The sequence below is a fragment of the Phascolarctos cinereus genome, unplaced genomic scaffold (assembly GCF_003287225.1).
Source record: "Phascolarctos cinereus isolate Bilbo 61053 unplaced genomic scaffold, phaCin_HiC Scaffold_4;HRSCAF=312, whole genome shotgun sequence".
Classification (NCBI taxonomy): domain Eukaryota; kingdom Metazoa; phylum Chordata; class Mammalia; order Diprotodontia; family Phascolarctidae; genus Phascolarctos; species Phascolarctos cinereus.
In genome coordinates this window covers 319,482,695-319,502,506 of record NW_027555847.1, presented here as the reverse complement: position 1 = coordinate 319,502,506, position 19,812 = coordinate 319,482,695, and the positions used below count along the sequence as shown (strand labels likewise).

The 19,812-nt window shown below is 39.9% G+C and overlaps 1 protein-coding gene across 1 annotated transcript in view; it reads left to right on the top strand.

Moving 5' to 3' along the window:
* Window positions 1-19,321, top strand: part of WDR41 (WD repeat domain 41) — a 69,202-nt gene extending 49,881 nt beyond the window's left edge. Inside the window, 6 exon segments of the mRNA XM_020998416.2 lie at window positions 4,054-4,194; window positions 4,197-4,237; window positions 7,882-8,003; window positions 8,817-8,905; window positions 10,135-10,268; window positions 19,006-19,321. Of these exon segments, the coding sequence (XP_020854075.1) occupies window positions 4,054-4,194; window positions 4,197-4,237; window positions 7,882-8,003; window positions 8,817-8,905; window positions 10,135-10,268; window positions 19,006-19,158 (680 nt within the window). The 3' untranslated portion in view covers window positions 19,159-19,321.
* The last annotated feature ends 491 nt before the right edge of the window (window positions 19,322-19,812 follow it).

The window sequence follows — 19,812 nt, the reverse complement described above, 5'->3', positions numbered from 1 at the left end:
AACAAATGATTGGACCTTTTTAAATAGAAGTGTTTTTTTTCCAACCCTAAGATAAGGAGAAAAATAACCATGGTTAACTGTAGCTGCAAATTCAAGTACTGAGTTTCCCAAAAGTCTTAGTTCAGTTTGCACTAAGACTCTTGGGATACCATATAGTTTTGGTCTGGTGTGGTATTGAAAATACTAATGGTCATAATTTGTCTTTTCAGCTACATTTTCATAACAACAGTGTTCTACCCAGCTCAGGGTTACCTAACCTCAGTCCTTGCAGAATTTCAAACCCAAGCTTCCCAGGGGCCAAATTGCTCATGGGGATCTAATCAGTGGCAACTGTTGGAAATTTCCCTTCATTTCCTGCTGGAGAAAACCTGTTTTTGTCCTAGGAATCTCCCCTTTGGTTTCTTGCGTGGGTGATAACAGTGGCTAGCAGGTTCCTCAGGAGACTCTGTTCCCCTGAGCCTCCTGAGTGGCCGGATCCTAAGTCCCTGGTCCCCGGGGCTGATGACAGAAGCGCAACAATGTTCTGGCTCATTACACTGGTTATGCAGAGTAGTCTTTTTCTTTTTAAAGCTCTGAAGCCCTGCTGTTGCTGAACCAGCCCGTTACCTAAATCAGGTGGATGAGATGTTACTGATGTAGGCTGCTCAGTCCCATGCTCTCCTTTGGATGTGTGATGTGCAGAGAAACCTTTAACAGTATAATTAAGAAAGCATTCTTCATGTGCTTCCCTGCCACATTCTTTAGTGAGGGAGAAAAAAAGGAAACCAAAAGTCTTTTTTAAAAAAATAATTATAACTGAATTGTAGAAAATGCTGTATCCTTTTATTTGGTAGTCTCATATTTAGACAGTCACACTACATATGAAAAAGGAGGCAGCTGACCAGGTTGCTTGTTAGAAAGATAACCATGAATGAGCAAATAGTCTTAGCTTTCAAATTTGAAAACAGTTTGCTGAGGGCATTAACTCTTTGTCCAAGGTCCGCTAGGAATTGTTTTTCAATGAGATATTACACTTCAGGATCTATAACCTTGACATCTGTATCTTGTAGGGGTCAGCTCCTTACCCTAATCCCTCTTTCTAGGTCTCCCCAGCACCAAGGGAAGTGGTATTGATCAGTGACCTGGTTTGGTTAAGTGCCTCCTAGGACCTAGGACATCTGAGGAAGAGACAAAAAGTCAGGCAAAACCACCTCCAAGAAAGTTGCTAGAATTGCTTGGTTATAGTGAATGTCTTAATAGCTACAGGATGGATAGCCACGTGTGTTTTCTAAGTCTTATTCAATTTAACAAGCATTTATTAAACACCTACTATGTGCGGGGCACTAAAATATAATACCATTGTAACTGAAAATATGAGAGTACACATTGTGGACCTTTCCAGTGTAGAAACTGCAGGCTATAGTGGTAGTCTTCTGTTAAGGGAAGCTGGCTGTTGCTTTCAGAGATTTCTGCCTTTTTTGCCTTGCTGACAGCATGTTCTCTGAGTGACTCAGTGGTTACATTCTCCTTTCCAAGCTTTGTGATAGTTAAAATCTGAAATAACTGAGGAAACAAAGGTTCAAGCTTCCAAGCATATCGATTTATTAGGCAATGCATGCCACAGGCCTCCTTAGCTTGGTACTGGACCCTGAATATAGGGGGAGACAGATTTTTATGCATTAAAAAAACCAGTTAACAGGATATAAACTGGGATTAGGTAATCTGATTTCTAATTGGAGGAAAGATGATGGATTTTCAAATTGGGATGGGGGAAAGCAAGCAGATGGACTTTTCTGGATGAGAAACGGGATATCACTCAAAATTTACAGGAAACTGAAACTTAGGTCTCAAAATGGAGTCAGTTTTACAAGATGGAGTCAGTTTGGTTCACACAATTCACACAAGTCTCTCAGCTTATTAGACTTTGTTCCCCTTCACACACTCTGTGGTCCAGCCAAAATGGTCACCTTGTTGTACCTCACACAGGACATTCCACGTCCTGTCTTTATACCCTTGCACAGGCTTACAGTGCCTAACATGTGCTGCTTTTCTTAGAATGCCCCTTGTTTCCTTCAAAGCTCAGCTCAAGTGCCACCTCTTCCATGAAGCCTTTCCTGATGCCCCCAGCTGCTAGCACCTCCTACCCTTGAAATCATTCTAAATGTGTTTTGTACATACTTTTATATGTACATGGGTGTCCTCCAGTAGCCTGGACGCTCCTTGAAGGCAGGAACTCTTTCATATTGGTCTTTGTGTCCTTAGTGCCTAGTGCAGTGCCTGGCACACATTACTGACCTTGATAACCACTTGCTGATTTATCAGTACAGTTTTGGACTTGTGAGGTTAGGTTCCACATTCACTCTATGACTTTTGACACTGTTACAGTGGTGGTTGTTGTAAAATTGTTAAGTGTCCAATCTAAGAGTATAAGTCATACACACAATGATAATAACAGTGGGATCCCAGCTTTCCTTGTCAATGAGAAATGCCACCTGGATATTTAGTTCCTTGTTTTTGTTGTATAGACATAGAACACACCATATATCGTATTGACCAACTATGATTCCAGAGGACCAATGATGAATCATGCTGTTCACATCTCCTGACTCATGGGGAACGGACTCAAGATACAGGATATGATATTCATTTTTGGACATGGCCATTGTGTGTGTGTGTGTGTGTGTGTTGTGTGTAAATTTGTTTTGCTTGACTATGCATATTGGTTATGAGTTTCTTTTCTTTTTTTCAGTAGAAGAGGGAGGAGGGAAGGAGAAAAAACAAACACTTGTTCATTGAAAAAATTTTAATAAAAAAAAAAGAAGAAAAGCACAGCATCATAATACTCAGAGGCCTAAACCTGCACGGGTTTGGCTTCTTATAATAGGTTTTTGAAGTTAATAAAAGGATATGCTTCTCAAAAAGTATCTCCAACTTTCTCCACCCATCTCTTAATGTGAAGAGAGAATTGGGTTAGGGAAAAAAGGGCAGGAAGTGGAGGCTGGAGAAGGTACCACGCAGCCATAACTTCTGTCCGCTGGAACATGAGGCTCTGCTCTTTGTTCAGACAAGAAATGAACTTCATTTTTTCACAGGGTACATCCTGTGTATTCTTCTCTTTGGCCATAAAAGCAGCCAAGAAAGCAGCCTGGCTGTTAATGCATGATGGTGCATTTGGGACCAAAGCAAAAGAAAGTTTACATGTGTGACTGCTGGAACTTCCATATTTCTGAAGACAGCATTTCTAGTTATTGGAATTTTCTGTTTTGTTAAGTAGAATTGTCAAATTACCATAGAATGTGAACTGTTTGAAGGCTCGGATTATGGTCTTCTGTGTTCTTGTTTTTGTTTTGTATTTCCAGCCCTTAATACAGGGCCTATCAGACATGATAGCATTTAATAAGTGCTTGTTGACTGACTAATGAATCATAGTCCTTTGTGTATTCAAAAGATGCTAAGTACCTGTTGTGTTGATGTTATTATTAATTTGAAATGATGCAAGGGATACAGGGAATAACGATGGTAACAATAATGCCTTAATTTTGTACAGCTCCTCATAGTTCATAGGATCAAACATTGAGACCTAGAAGAGGACTTCAGAGGTCATATATCCCAACCCCCTCATTTTACAGATGAGGAAATTCAAGCCAAGAAAATTTAAGTGATTTAACCAAGGTCACACTGGAAGTAAGAATCAAAGGTGGGATATGAACATAGGTTCTCTTACTCTGGATTTGGGCTCAGGAGTTTGTCTGACAAAGAGAAGAGAGATGGAGGATGATAGCCAGAGAGCATTGTGAGATCTAGTGAAGGTTTGTTTTAAGGATAGGGGAGACTTGGGCATGTTTGAAGGTATAGGGAGAGGTTGAAGATCAGAGAAGAGGTGGTGGTTGAGGGGACAGTCTTCTTATATCTAAACAGGTAAGGATTGAATTTCCCATAGGATAATATTATGTCATCCTGGATAACCAATTTTATGTGTTTAATTTGGAAAGTGTTTTAGCTGATTCATACATTTTTAGAGGAAACTTACCTTCATTGGTGGTAGCTAATGAGGCATGTCTAAATTCTGCCTAGATTTGAGCTTTGTCACCGGCTCCCACATTGGGGAGCTGATTGTCTGGGATGCCTTGGATTGGACAATACAGGCCTATGAACGCAACTTCTGGGACCCGTCTCTACAGCTGGATACACAGCAAGAAATCAAGCTCTGTCAAAACCAAATGAAATTTCCATTCATCATTTCACATGTGATGAGGAGGTAAAAACCTGCAAAGCAGGCCGTAGATCACAGATTGAATCCACCTGATTCAGTACCCTGCCTTAGGTCTTTTTATCCTCATCCTCTGCGTGAGGCACCGAAGCCTGGGGAGTTCGGTGACTTCTCCAGCCTCACATAGCCAGGGGAGAATAGAACTTAGGCCTCAGCTTCCTAGTGTAGTATCTTTTTCACTAAATATAAGCCTGCTTCTTATGTTAGCAAGGATCTTGGGTTTACATTTTCATTTTAACCTTATATTAGGCATTATCCAAAAATTCCCTTACTGAATATCAGCTTGCGTCTTAAAACTTACTGATTCTTTTGGGAGATAACAGCTCTGACATGAAGTTAACTTTAAATACCTATTATAATAGCATATTTATTTTTGATTCCTTACTCCCTGGCAAGAAAATTGTTAAATGGCTCTGAATTTCATTTTAAAATATTATTTAAAATTTTGATTCTATTACATTATTTCATTAAGATTTGAGATTACTATTTAGCATTCACTCACAGAATATTCTAGCCAGCATTTGTATGAGTAGTAGTATATTCCCCAGTAAAACATAATAAGTTGGAAACCTGAGCAGCATCTCTCCCTCCATCCATCAGCTCAGCTCTAAGGCTGGGTGGCTGATGGGAACGGCTCAGTTTGGCTCTGGAATTGAATGTTCCCATAGTCTTAGGGCAAGTTAGAACTGAGCTCTGGCAAGTCACTAAATCCTGGCTGGGGTCTAAATGTTACATCTTGTAGCTCCAGAGATAAGAAAAATTATTTTGAGGAGACTAGACTCTTGAGAGACCATATTACAAAGAGATGACTAATAAGATTTCTGTTTTTATTTTCTTTGTATTTTTTCCTCACTTTTCTAAACAAGTGCTTTGTCTTCAGTTATATATCATCTTTTAATTTAAGTTTATCTTTAAGTTACCACAACAGAAATTTCCTAGGTACTTGCCCTGGCTTAATTAATTTTATTTCCTTCTAGAGCTATTTTTCTGTGCCATATTTTCTTTTTATCTTTTAGGGAAATTTTTGCGTAATGAAGAGTGGTAGATAGTAAGCTAAATGGAAACCTGGAGCCTCTGTGGAGACATTAATGATTTTCCATGCCATCTTGTACAGATAACTTAAGGGAACCCAAGCACCAAGTTTGTAGATTATCAAGGGTATTCAAGAGGCATGTGGAAGTTTTGCCGACCACAGTTTGGCCAACTGCTTTCACTTTATTAATAATCATATTTAGTGAGTTTGGCTCTGTAGCCCATATGTATGAATGCTGAGGTGCCTGTAGTAAGGCACCCCTGGCTTTGGCTTTCAGACGAGGGAGAATGGGTAGATATTGAGACACTTGATGCAGAAGACGCTGGTGAGTTTGACTTGCTGTGACCTAGTTAGTCACAGTACTGTTTGTTCATTTCTTAGGTATGCACTCAAGATTCCCTAAAACAGGATGAACTCAGGCAGTAAGTGTGGGGCAGGCTGTAGGGATGGCTTCTGTAAAGGTGTCTTCTTGGGAATTCTCTATTGTTAATATACTATTAAGAAAAATACATACTTTAATTTTTAAAAAATTCTAAACTGAAACTCCAAAACATAGCATTTCCAGATGCACAGCGAACAAAAAAGAGTATTCTATATGAAACCATGAATCTCCATTTAATACTTTTGCTTTTTTTTTAGTTTACAAAAGGCAAGTTTAATAAGATTATTAAAATCTATTTTGTAAATTCCTACCAAGGACTAGTATTTTAATACATAAGAATATAATGGCCAAAGTAAGCATTCCTCATTTACATAAATGAAATTATTTTTAATTTCTTAATTAAGTCACTTTAACCTTTCTAGCCCTCTTTCTGACTTTTTGTGCACTTCTGGAGTGGAAGAAGTCATTTACCATAGTTTCTAATTGCATTTCTTGATCATTATTCAGTCTAGTGCAAATTGCAGGCTTTTCTTGGAGTAGATATGTGGAAGATGGGCAGCCTGCTTCCCATTCAGTCAGCCATCTTGGCCGGAAGTCAAGACAAATGTTTTTAAAAGCTTAGTAAAGTTAAGAACAACTTTTAAAGAAAGGGCCAAATGGAGTTAGGGACAAGTGCTAGGCTTGAAATATCTTACCTGGGTTTTAGTTTTGCAATTAATGAAGTGACTGACTCAGATTTTTCTCAAACTTAGTTTCTTTCTCTGAAAAATGAGCATAAGAATGCATGTTTTTCCTACTTCACAGAGATATTAAATGTGAGAGGACTGTCTGTGAGAGTACTCTTAAGAAAAATGCTAGTGTATGAGTAGCACCTCCAAAAGGAACTTTGGATTGTATTGTAAAAATGACAACTTGAGGTCCTTAATTATTTATAGATTCCATTAATTTCATAAGCTACTAGGCGCAAACTTTAGTGGTCCCATTGTCTGGGCAAGAAGTTAGGTGGCTTCTTCTCCATACATAAAGCAGCTTCTCCAGTTATAGTGTCAAGTAGATGAAAAACAGCAGCAACAACAGTAATAATGACAGCTGCTATTTCTATAGTATTTTAAGGTTTCTGAGCAATTTAAATACATTATCTCATTTTAATCAATAAACACTTATGAAGAGCCTACTTTGTGCCAGGTACTGTGGCGTACTGGGGATTCAAAAAGAGGCAAAAGACAGTCCCTGCCCTTATAGAGCTTACAGTCTGATGAGGGAGACAACATGCAAACAAATATATACAAAGCAAGCTACGTACAGGAAAAATAGAAATCGTTAACACAGGAAGACACTAGAATTCAGAGGGGTTGGAAAAGGCTTCCAGTAAAAGATGAGATTTTAGTTGTGACTTAAAGGAAGCCAGGGAGGTCAATAGGTGAGGTTGAGGAAGGAGAGCTTTCCATTCATGGGGGACAGCTGTCATCCAACAGCCCTGGGAAAGTTTTACAAATGAGCAAACTCACCTGAGGTAGAAGTGCTGAATTATCATCATGGTTCTACTGCCATCTGTGGGTGTATGCTAAGGCTCTGTCCTGGGTCCTCATCTCCACCCCATCCCCAAATTACCTTGTGTTTTACTTTATGTATACATATATATATATATAATATATATATATATATATATATATATATATATAATATATATATGTATATGTGTGTGTGTGTGTGTGTGTGTATATGTTTATTTTATATACACCTGTGTGTTTACAATTATATTTTCTCAGATAGAATATCTTGAGGGCTGGGGCTATTTCATTTTTATCTTTGAATCTATCAGTAGGAGCTTAATAATTGTTTGTAAGTACTCCAGGGGGGATTTGAACTCTGGTCTTCCAGCATTCTGTTGATACTACCTCTGCTTGTAATTTATAATGAAGTATACCAGTCACCAGTCCCTGCTGTTCTCTCCAGTGATAATGTTTTGATAATAAGCATGGTAGGGATTGCAATTAGTGTGACATCCCAGAGTTCTCTTTATACTGGCTTCTCCATTCTCCTCTTAGCAATGTTGCAAGCTTTCCTTAGTATTCTGACATTTGGCACTGCCCTCTGAAGTCCACAGTAACATGGGTTGAAAGGCCAAAGATAGGGAAGGGAGACAGCTCTCTACCAAATACTCGTTTTATGTCTATTTCTGAAACCTGTGTTTCTTGTGCTTTTTTTTGTGGCCAGTATTTGTTTGCTGCTGTTGGAAGGGGCTTATATGTGTATAACCTTCAAATGAAGCGTGTGATTGCCTTCCAGAAAACTGCACATGACTCTACTGTCCTTCACATTGCCAAACTTCCAAACAGGTATGACATGTGAAAGAGACGCAGGATGCCAGGGGGCCCAACCTGATGTTTTGGGTAGCAAATTTCCCTGTTTCCAGGCTTGACAAATTATATTCTTTTGGCAGTGAAGACTGCCACACCATTCCCTCCTATAGGACCTTTTGAATAATATGATTAAAGATACCAGGAGCTTGGTTGAAAATAATTATGTAGTTTATTGTATCTCCTAGTTCCAGAGAGTGAGAAGTCACTAAGGTCTTGTATAGTTAAAACAAGGTTTTTAGGAGAAGCATCCAAAATGTATTTGCCATACCTCTTGTCCATAATAAAGCCATGCTTTTGTTTTAGCTTTTGCATGGGAACAAAGTGGAAGCTTGTGGATCTTAGATTAACTAGTGAGGATTTAACTCCAAAGCTTGTTTTCTTCTGACTTTCCAGTTTATAGAAGTGCTGTTATTTTCTGTACAGGTAGGGTTTGGGGAGAAAGTGGGTATGAGGGAGAGAGGAGATAAAGGAAAGGAAGGCCGTGTGTAAAGGTACGACTAAAAGGACTGTTTTCCTGACATTTTTAAATTGAAGAATACAGATTGATGTGAACACCTTATTGGCTGTGCTCCGTCTACAGAGATAATGCTGCAACACTTAAAATGTTAATTAGCATGATAATTATTTCTCATTGGAAAGATGTGGCAAGTGATTTTAAAGTATCCACTCTGAAGTGAATAGGAACATCCCCGGAGACATTCCTGAACCTTTCTTTGTAAATACTCTGTGCCCTGCATTGACTTGCCCTGGTGCTGCTCTGCCTATATCATGGTCTCTTTGTTCCTACAGGCAGTTAATCTCTTGTTCAGAAGATGGCAGTGTTCGCATTTGGGAGTTACGGGAGAAACAGCAGCTGACGGCAGAACCTGTGCCAACAGGTCTGTGCTTCCCTAAAGGGGAAGTTTCTTACCATTCTTTTTTATAATATGAAACAGAAGAATGAAAGAGGTCATTAGTAACCATATGAGCCTAAAATAAATTAAAGTAAACTGTACCCAAAAGGTATTTTAAAAGAAGAAATATATTGGTTGCAGTTGAAGCTGATACCTCCAAAAGTAGTCGTTGCAAAATCCTTTGATTTCCTTCTTAATGTTTCTTTTTATGGTAACTGTTTCATTATGTTTATCCTACAGGCAAGTCAACCAGAATTGCACTGTATTGTGAGAGAAAATTGTTACTTTCTGAAAGTCAGGGTCAATAATGAGTATTCATTTTAGTACCTGTAATTCTAATTGGTACATGCAGAGAATTTGTATGTGGATACCAAATCCAAGATATTCCCTAACTGCTTCTCTCCCCCTCCCCCCCATTTATGAAACCTGCGGCTATTAATTAATACTCATTTTAGTGTCTTTTTAAATTGCACTTAATGAAAGCCCAAATGCTACTAGCCAATAGACTTTCCAGCAAGCCTTCACGTTTTCAATATGAAAACAAAAGGCCTAGGAGGATTTGAACAGCTCAGTTGCTGGTTGGAAAAATGTTTCTGGCCAAGAAATCAGGAGGTGGCCAGTCTGTGCAGTTTGTGTTGGGTACTTACTCTGCAGATCCAAATACAGCCCATACTTTTCCTTCAATTTGGTATATATATAATATGAATGTGGCCCGTATTCAAATTAGTTTATCCCTCACATACCTATATGTTTGTTTGTTTGGAGAGGCCTGTGTTATCAAATAGCCTGTACTTCGACCTATCTGGTATTTAGCCACCCATTTGTCTCAAATCCTAGATTTCTTGAAAATAAAAGTCTAGGTTGGGCTTAATGTGCCTGGAAGCCCTTCCTGTCTCTGCCTGTCTTCCCTTTTTTTTAACCTGTCTATAATTGGTGAGCTGCAAATTTTTGATTATTTGGAGCTTGATTATCCAATCTATGGATTATCCTCCAGGCCTTTTCTTTTTTTCTTACTTTCCTCCTCTATTCCACTGCCACCAGGGGGCGTGCTGGGGCAGCAAACAGGCTGAAGCTGACAGGTTTAGAAACAATGAACATTGTCGTGGTTATGTTTTCTCTTATTCCCATCTCATGTTACAACAAATGTATGTACGTATTGCCAGTAACATAAAAAGACTGTGCTAACAGGCTGTGATGACTTTGTGTCTTTCTAGGATTTTTTAACATGTGGGGATTTGGAAGGGTGAACAAGCCAGCAAACCAAGCCATTAAAAAACCACAAGAAAATGGCACTGTGTGTTCCTTGGAGCTTATTGGTGATTTAATTGGACACTCATCTTCTGTAGAGGTGCGTTTGTTATTGGCAAGAAAGGGAAGGAGAAATAGACCAAGTGGTACCACAGAAAGGGTGCTACCTTGGGAATCCAAGATTGGGATTTCAGTCCCAGGCCTGATGCACATGTGTGACCTGGGTTCCAGTGGTTTGGGGGGGTTGAGCCCACTCTTAGCATGGGCCCCAGTTTTCTCATCTGTAAAATGAGAAAGTTGGATTAAATGACTAAAGTCCATTCTTGCTCTAAATCTTTGATCTTATGGCCTATTGTGCCGTTTTCGCTTGTCTGTTTTCCATTTTTATATTGCCTAATGCTGCCCGGTAAAAACCAGTTTCATCTTCCCCAACCTTTATGTACTTATCTGAAGGCTTTGAATGACATCTGAAGTACAAAGACAGTAGTATATGCCCAGTAAGTATTTGGCCTTCAAGTAATCCAGTTTAAAAGGCAGGCTTTAAGAAGTCACTGTATCTAAATGGGATGCCTTCTCACGCAGCTTTTGCCTTTCTTTGTATCCCTAATACTTAGCGTAATACATGGTACCTAGAAGGTGCTTAATAAATGCTTTTTGACTGACCCACTCACTGAATGAAGGTATCAGATCATAAGACAAAACTAATGAAGTTTATGTGGAGTTGGGAAAAGGATCTAGAACTCTAAGTTCAGGGCAACTGAGACCACTATACTAGTGTTTGGAACAAAGGAACTTTAAGACTTGTGATGTTCTTCAATCTTCAGTCACTTTGGTGCTCCTAGAATGAATAGGAAATATAAGATCACGTATAAGTCTGAGGTTTTGTGTCTTAGACTTAAAACCTTAAGAGATCATAAACCTGGGCAGTTGAGAATTCCTGAATGAGTTCTGTTTTATAGCTCTTTGGAGAATGATCATAGAGTATTAGAGATAGAAGGGACCTTAGACATTCCAATCTGTTGCCTTCATATTTACAAATGAGGAAACTGGCCCTGAGAGGTTTACAGCTGGATTAGGCTGCAAGCAAAGAACTAGGATTGAAACCCATGTCTTCTGACTCTAAATCCATTGCTTTTTCCACTCACTATATCTTCTAACCTTAAGTAGTACCTTTATCTTGGTTGTGATTATTTACATTTATGAAAATATTGACAGATATAATAGCCACAAAATTCTCATTTTAGGGAATTCAAGTATAAATTCAAATATAAAATGACTTACTATTTAAATGTTTTTATGTGATCTCACTGAAGTGTGTACCCACTACCGTGGTACTGCTCAGAACCTAACCATGCCTTCTCATCCTGTGTGATCTTTGTCCATGTGTGTTCCATGTCCTTTCCCCCTTACAAATTGTCCTCCAAAAAGGATCAACCCAGTGTGCTAGAGGCCTTCCTCTGGGTCTTTTAACATTGTGAGTGCCACAATAAAATTCTTGAGTCCATACTCAAGAACAGGGATTGTTTCATTTTTGCCTTGTGATCTCCTGTACCTGGCACAGTTCCAGGAGCATAGTAAGCACTAAATAAATGCTTGTTGACTGACTGATAGCAGTTCAACACTTGGGCTGTCCATTTATTGACCCTTGTTTTTGCTTACATGAGTGGTTCACCTCCTTTTCTGATCATATACTTCTGATGATCCAGTCTTTCACACTACTTTTTGAATTCATATCGTAAGTCAACTTATGCTTACCATGAATTTTTCCCTTTACCTTTTTGGGTTCTGACTTCTGGGCCCTCTTCTCTGCCCCATTTATTTTACGTGGTGTTCTCATCAGCTACCATGGACTCAGTTATCATCTCTATCCTGATGATTCACAAATCTGCTTCTCCAGCCCTAACATCTCTGCTGATCTCTAGTCTCTCATCTCCAGATGCCTAGACATCTTGAACTGGATGTCCTATAGACATTTTAAACTCAACATCTCCAGATATGAATTTGTTATTTTACTCTTAGAGCCTCTCACCTTCCCAACTTCCCTGTTACCGTTGAGGGCACTATCAGCTTTCCAGTTACCCTGGATAGCAACCTAGGTGTCATCCTCAGCTCCTCACTGTCTCTTACCATCTATGTCTAATCGATTGCCAAGGCCTATTGATTTTGCCTTTGTAACATCTCTCAAATATGCTTCTTCTCTCTTCTGGTAATGCTGCCTCCCTGGGACAGGTCCTCATCTGCTCTGTCCTGGACTGTTGCCATAGCCTGTCTGCCTTAAGTCTCTCTCCACTCTAGTCCCTCCTCCACTCAGTTGCCAAAGTAATTTTTCTAAAGCACAGGTCTGATGTATCACTCCCCCACCCCCACCCCTCACACACACTCAGTAAACTTTAGAGGCTCCTTATCACCTCCAGGATCAAATGCAGAATCCTCTGTTTGGTATTCAAAGCCTAGCTCCTCTTCTCCAAGCCATCGCCTCCCCCGTTCCCTCACACAGACACCTTTCCAGTCATCTTATACTCTACCATGCATTCTTCTGTCTAGTGATGCTGGCCTCCTAGCTGTTCCCCAGTCTACCTCCCAACTCTGGGCATTTTCACTGAGTGTTCCTCATTCCTGGAATACTCTCCCTCCTCATGTCTGCCTACTGGCTTCCCTGGCTTCCTTCACATCCTAACTAAATCCTACCTTCTACAATAAGCCTTTCCTAATCTCTATTCAAGTGCCTTCCTTCTGTGGATTATTTCCTATTTACCGTGATTGTACATAGAGTTTACAATGTTGTCTCCCCAGTTAGATTGTGAGCTCCTCGAGGGCAGGGACTCTGCCTTTCTTTGCATCCCCAGCACTTAACACAGTGCCTGGCACATAATAGGCACTTAAGAAATACCTATTAACAGACTGACTACTTTAGAACATCCTCAGTTTTGCTTCTTTCATGATTTCCATGATTTACAACCATGTAGCATGTCTGGAAGAATACTGGTATTAAAAGTTGGATTTTTCAGGGAGCAGCTTAGGATCTTTGAAAGTGTTGTGGACAGTTCCTAAATGCATTTCAGCCTGCTTTTTTTCCTTCCTTCGGTTCTATGTCTGGCTTATTGACCATATGAAATGCCTGTCTAAGAAATACATACTGAGAGACCAAATGATATTATTCACTGTGTTGGTGTCACAGTATCTTAGTTCAAACAAAAGAGTCATGAACATTGACAAAAGGTGTGTTAGCACAGCATTAATTATTGGGTTTGATCATTTTCTCCCTTTGTCAGAGATGGCAAGAAACAACTCACATCCCGAAAGTGTATTAACTTTCATGATACTAGTTAATCTATTATCATTATCAGCAAATACTTGACAGAACATCTCCTATGTGTAAGACACCATACTATATGCTAGGGATACAAAGAAGCACAAAATGTGACCTTTACACCAAGGAACTCACAGTCTAGGTGAGGAGACAGGGCATTACATAAAAAAAAAATAATGATGTAAGCTAAGTGTCAAATGAGCAGCACAGACCAAAGTATTATATGACTTTAGAAGAGGGAGAAGGTGATTGTGAATGGGGGTGACCTGGAAGAGGTGAGACATATATAAAGAGTAATATAAAGCATAGGATGTCAGAGCTAGAGGACACTTTAGAGATCATCTAGTCTAATGCTATCATTGGGGTAGAATTAGGTGGTGGACCCTGGAGTCAGGAAGACCTGAATTTAAATCTGGCCTTACTGGCTGTGTGATCCTGGGCAAGTCACTTTACCCTGTTTGCCTCAGTTTCCTCTTCTATAAAATGAGCTGGAGAAGGAAATGGCAAACCACTCCAGTATCTTTGCCAAGAAAACCCCAAATGGGGTCACTGACCAACAACAAAAAATCCTGTCTTTTACAGATGGGGGGACCTGATGCCTAGAGAGTATAGTCATTTGCCAGAAGTCACACAGCTTACTAAATTGAGAAGATCAAGAGATGGTGGGGGCATCAGAGGACATATAGTCCTTTCCCCTCCCTTTACAGATGCAGAAACTGAGGTGGAATAACTTGCCCAAGGCTACCCAAGGTAATTAGTGACAGAAAAGGGATTTGAACACAGATCTTGTGTCTCCACATCCAGAACTCTTTCCACAGCCTTGTTGACTCCAAGTTCAGTGTTGTTTGCACTCCAGCTCCACCATGCTGTCTTCTCACTCCCTTGGGGGAAGAGCCAAGCTTAGAGAAGGAAAGAGGAGAGGAGAGTAGATCCCAAGTAAGAGAAGAAATGTGAGCACAGGCAGGCGGGCAGAGGGTGTGTGAAGTACCTGGGAGAGAAAGAGTAGATCAGGTTGGCTCAGGCGGAGGAGCAGCAGAATATGATCTTGTGGTATTTGTAGGGGTCAGATTGTGTGGTGTCTTTGTGGTGCTAAGGTCATGTTACATCTCTGGGATCCCTGACTCTCTTTCCAGCCGCAGACTCCAGGACTTGGCTTTCTGGATTCCCTGCTGGCTCCTCCTCTACCATAAAACCTGCTTGAGATTACCCTGCCCAAGAAAAATTTGGATCCTTATGCTTGCTTGAGCTCCATGTTATTTCCTTCTCTCTGTTCCTCAGAGATCTTTTATCACAGCTTCAGTAATCACCCGTATGCTAATGACTTTTAGACCTCTACTTCCTGCTTTCTCTGTCCTCTCAACTCTGTTCTCTTACTACCCACTTCTTACTGGATGTTTCCATTTGTATGTTGCCTGAATGAATGAATGAGTGATGGGTGAATAAACATTTATTAAGTGCTTACTGTGTGCCAATCACTGCGATGTAGGCATTAAGGATACAAATACAAAAGCAAAGACAGTCCTGGACTTAAGGAGCTTACATTCTCATGAGGGAGACCACGCACATAGGGAACTGGTGGCCTAGATAGGGTACTTTCTTCCTTCAAAGTTACTGGGTTGGTGAATGGGCCCATAAGGGAATAGATTAACACACCCTATTCAGGAAAAATGGTTGATTTGATTGGGTTCATGGTTCCAGAATGTGAGAGTTGAAGAGGATATGGCTTGAGAGCAGGGAAGGAAGTGAAGCTTAGCTTGCTTGAATTAGTGGTCCAAGAGAAGAGGGGCCCAACGGTGAAAGTTCTTCCAGGGCATAGTTCTGTCACCTCACATTTGGCATATCTCAAGCCAAACTTCTGTCTTCCTCAAAATCAGTTTACCCAGCAACTTTCCTTGTTCCTGTACCTCCATTATCCCATTTACTCAGATAAGAAACTTGGAAGTCATCTTCAATTCCTCCTTTTTCTTCATCTACTATACTGCCCAGTAGTAATCCTCTTATTCCTACTAAATATACTTGTCCTTTCTCCTTTTCTACTGGATTTGTCTAGCCCCTAATCAGCTCATACATGGATTACTGTAATAGTCTCCTGCTCTCCCTGGCAGTAGTTTCCTCTCCCCCCCCTTTAATGCAACACACCAGTGTATTACTCATATTGTGCTCTTTTCTTGGAGGGCTCTTCCCCCTTCATCCACCTCTGGCCACATGGAAAATCCAAGTTATTCCTCCAGGAGGATTTCCTTGCCCATTACACCTCTCATTTATCTGCCTGATAACCCTCCAGTATTCTGTGCCAGAGAAGTTAGCCCTTCACTTTATGATGCCTTGTATGTTGCATTGATTGTTTAATCTGTTAAGTAATGTTTATTCAGCCAGATTATAGCAGGTTTATTTGATTGATTACATCTGCACAGATATAAAGACTTTCAAAGTTGGTGGCTTTCTGAGAAGTTCTTAGGGCAGTATTGCTGCCAGAATGGTTGAATTGATGAGTAGGATTGTAGATGCCAGTAGATGGAGAAGGAATTTATATCTAGTGTCTCTGACCTAAACTACGGGATATGCATAGAAATGTTGTAGGAACAGGATGTGGGCAATTAAGAAATTAAAGACCCAAGATTTGCTGATTAGTGGCTCCTTGATCTCTCTTTCCTTTGGTCCTTCAGGCTTTATAGTACTCATTGTCATCTGACCATTTTTCATTTTTATCAAAAAAATGAATTGTCTTACGCTACTTTTTGGTAAAAATGAATACCTGAAGGTAGCTATGGGGATGTGAGAGCAACAAAGGACAAAGGGAATGGTTTTAACTCGGGACAATACAGGATAGAACGGATTGGAGTGATCTGGATTCCCATTTAGGGCTGAAGCCATTCCAAGTTAACCCTGAGATTCAGGCTGCTCTTTCATATTGTAAAAAAGGACTTCAGGACCCACCGTAGATGTTTTGGAGGCCCCCCAGGCCACTGGAGATTAGCTACAATACCTGACTTACATTAGCTACCCTGGCTGGGCTGGAACCTAATGACTGACCCTCATCTCCAGAGATGTAGCAGAGGAGTCCTCATGTCGAGCTCTGCAGTCATTATGAACACTGGGGAGTGGCAGCAGAAGGCAAAAAGTAGAAAGATAAGGACTGTTTTTAAAAGCTCTAGAGGCTGCCTGAGAATGAAAATCATCTATATGTAAAACATATGTACACATGTGTACATATATGTATGTATATATAAATATGCACAGATGTTGTGATAACTTTAGCCACTGGTTTTGTCTCATATATTTGTTTGGGGAATTTATGCTGCTATACTTCACATTCACATGTTGATTATTGTCAAGAGTGTTCCCATGTTTTCTTTGAACGTTTAAACCTTTTTATTATCACCTCTTACCTGGACTTAGCACAATGCCACATAGCAAGGGATTAATAAATACTGTGACCATGCCTGTTGCAATAATTCTTCTAATTGGTGTCCTTGTCTCAAGTTTCTTCCCACTCCAGTCTATACTTTGCTCAGCTGCCAAAAGTGATTTTCTTAAAATCCAGGTCTGATCATATCACCTTCTTCTCCTGCCCCTGGTAACCTCCTGGATCCAGTAAAGAGTCCTCTGACATTTAAAGACCTTCACCACCTAGCTCCTTCTCCTCCTCTACTCACTCTTCAATCCAGACACACTGACCACCTTGCTGTTCCCTGTATACAACACTCCCATCTCTGTGCTTTTGTACTAGCTTTTCCCCACACCTTCCTCTTCACCTCCAGGCCCTAGCTTCCTTCAGGATTCTGCTCCAATTCCCTTTTTTGTAAGCATCCTTTCCAGGTCTCTTCCATTTCTTCTTCTCCCCACTCCTCCCAGTGCCTTCCCTTTGAGATTGCCTTTCCCCTTTCTACTGTATAGCTTTTGTATATACCTAGTTGTTTACGTGTTGCCTCCCCCATTGCCTTCTTGACCATGTATTTGCCTTTCTTTGTATCTCTAGCACTTTGCACTGAGCCTGGCACATAGAAAGCACTTAATAAATGCTTGTTGCCTGGCCAACTGCCTGGCACAGTCATGAGGCCTGGAGCAGCAGGGACCCAATGAAAGGTGTGTTGGGGCGGGGATCAGAGTCAGTTCAGCCCTCCATTAACCGTGTGGCCTTGGGCAAATCACTTAACCTCTCCAAGCTTTCCTTTTGCTCATTTTAAAAATGGGAATAAAAATATCTGTAATTACCTACCTGAGAGGACTGCTGAGAGCACCCCAGAAGATAATGCATGTAAAGAGTGCTATGTGAACAGAAGGTATTATTATATACCTAGGCTTTGTGCTCTTCCCCCAAAGAGCTCAAAATGGTCACATCTAAATGATTTCATTTACAATAAGGTTTTTAAATTTGGAATTTGTGATTACACAGGCAAGGGCTGGTCTCAAGGATGGTTAAGAGATATGGAACACAGCAGTTTCCAAAGAACTGAAAAGGAAACTCACCCAGAAGGCAGTGGAGAGATGGAGGGCTTTCATGGTGGGTGTAAGCAAGACAAAATATAACAGATGAAGAATTTCAAAGAATGGGAATAAAAGATGCTCCCGGAGAAACGTGTGACAGAAAAAGAAAGTTGAAACATGACAGGTGGACAGACCAAGGGCCCCACTGTATCCTCATGCTGTTAGGAGAAAGTGAGGAAGTTCTTTGGCATGTTGGGTTGCACCTCCCCCATAGTGAATTCATTGGAATCTCTGGAGGAGGGTCCCACATGATGGGCTGGTAGGCAGGAATGGTTTGTAATCTGCATTTTTGGAGGAAACATCCAAATTAATGCAGTCACGAATCTACTGGAGTGAGTATTTCTTAATCAAATAATATCACCAGACTTGTAGAGGTAGCTTTTATTCATTTAAGAGAACAGACTTTTTCAAGCAGTTTAGCAGCAGCCATTTGTACAAAAACAATGGGTTAATCACAAGTGATCCTTATCTAGTCATTAAAGCAAATCTAGTCAGACCTCTGTTTGGCAATACTTTTTTTTTAACAACTTATGAAGAATTAGAATATGATCAAATATGAAAACCATAGAGAACACAACGTAATCTTTCTTTTAAATCAGGAAAACTTTCAGAATCTTGGCAGTAGCTGAAGTTCATAATTATGAACATCAAATGTCACTAAAATGTAGATGTGTCAGAGTCCCAGTTAATAGGGAAGTTTAGTGAATAGAATTCTGGGTGATAGAGAGGAATGTGCATTTGTCAACTTGTAAAAATGAAAATAATGGTTAAAAATGGAACTGACTTCTATTTTCATGCTCAAGGTGGCCTTTGATGGAAATATTCTTTTAAAAATATTTGTGATAAACAGACTACTATTTTTCTACTTTTAACCTCTGTTCCCTGGAAGCTCCATGAAGGCACACAGCATGGGTTTTCTAAACTTTGTTTTCCCCCCAACACTTAGTATACAGTAGGCGCTTAATAAATGTATGTTGAATGGAATTCTCCTTACCTCGTATTATGTGCTATAACTTAGTGATTTTCATTTTTGTTACAGATGTTCTTATACTTTGAAGACCATGGACTAGTGACATGCTCTGCTGATCACCTCATTATTCTGTGGAAAAATGGAGAGCGAGAGTCCGGATTACGCAGTTTAAGATTATTTCAGAAATTAGAAGATGATGGTGATTTGAACCTTGGTTTCTAGTTTTGCTGAATAAGGCATTCATGTGCATGAACCCTGAATATCAAATATAGGCTAAGAAGAAATTTTAGAGATATCTGGAAAATTGTAATATATTTATCTTTTACAAAATTTTAAAATGTTTTTTCCCCAACTGGTGCATAAAGTTTTGTTTTTGTTGTTGAAACATTGTATTCTCTGAACTTTTAAAGAGGAACATATTTTATACATATATATGAATATATGAAGAGAAAGAGAAATGTGTGTGTGTGTGTGTGTGTGTGTGTGTGTGAGTGTGAGAGAGAGAGAGAAAGAGAGCCTCTGTGGTAGAAACTGTTCCCCCTGAGGACTTTACCACATGGCCCTCATGTGTAGCCTCTGAGGTGATCACACTTGGAATCACTAAAGGGGCTTTTCTAAATTTAAAGAAACTGATATCCTTAGCTGAATCTCACAAACCTTACCTCTTTTAAAATTGTAGGATAACAAACCCACCCACAAGAGTCATATAGGTTTCAGTTTAATGAGTAATGGAATGAATTATGCTCTTCTGAACCTTTCTGTGTAACTTATCCCTGCTGAAATTATCTTTCATTACTAGGACAGGAGATGAAAAGGGAGTAACTAGCTCTTTTCTTTGTATGTTTTTAACCATTCAGGGAAATTGAAAAAACAGTA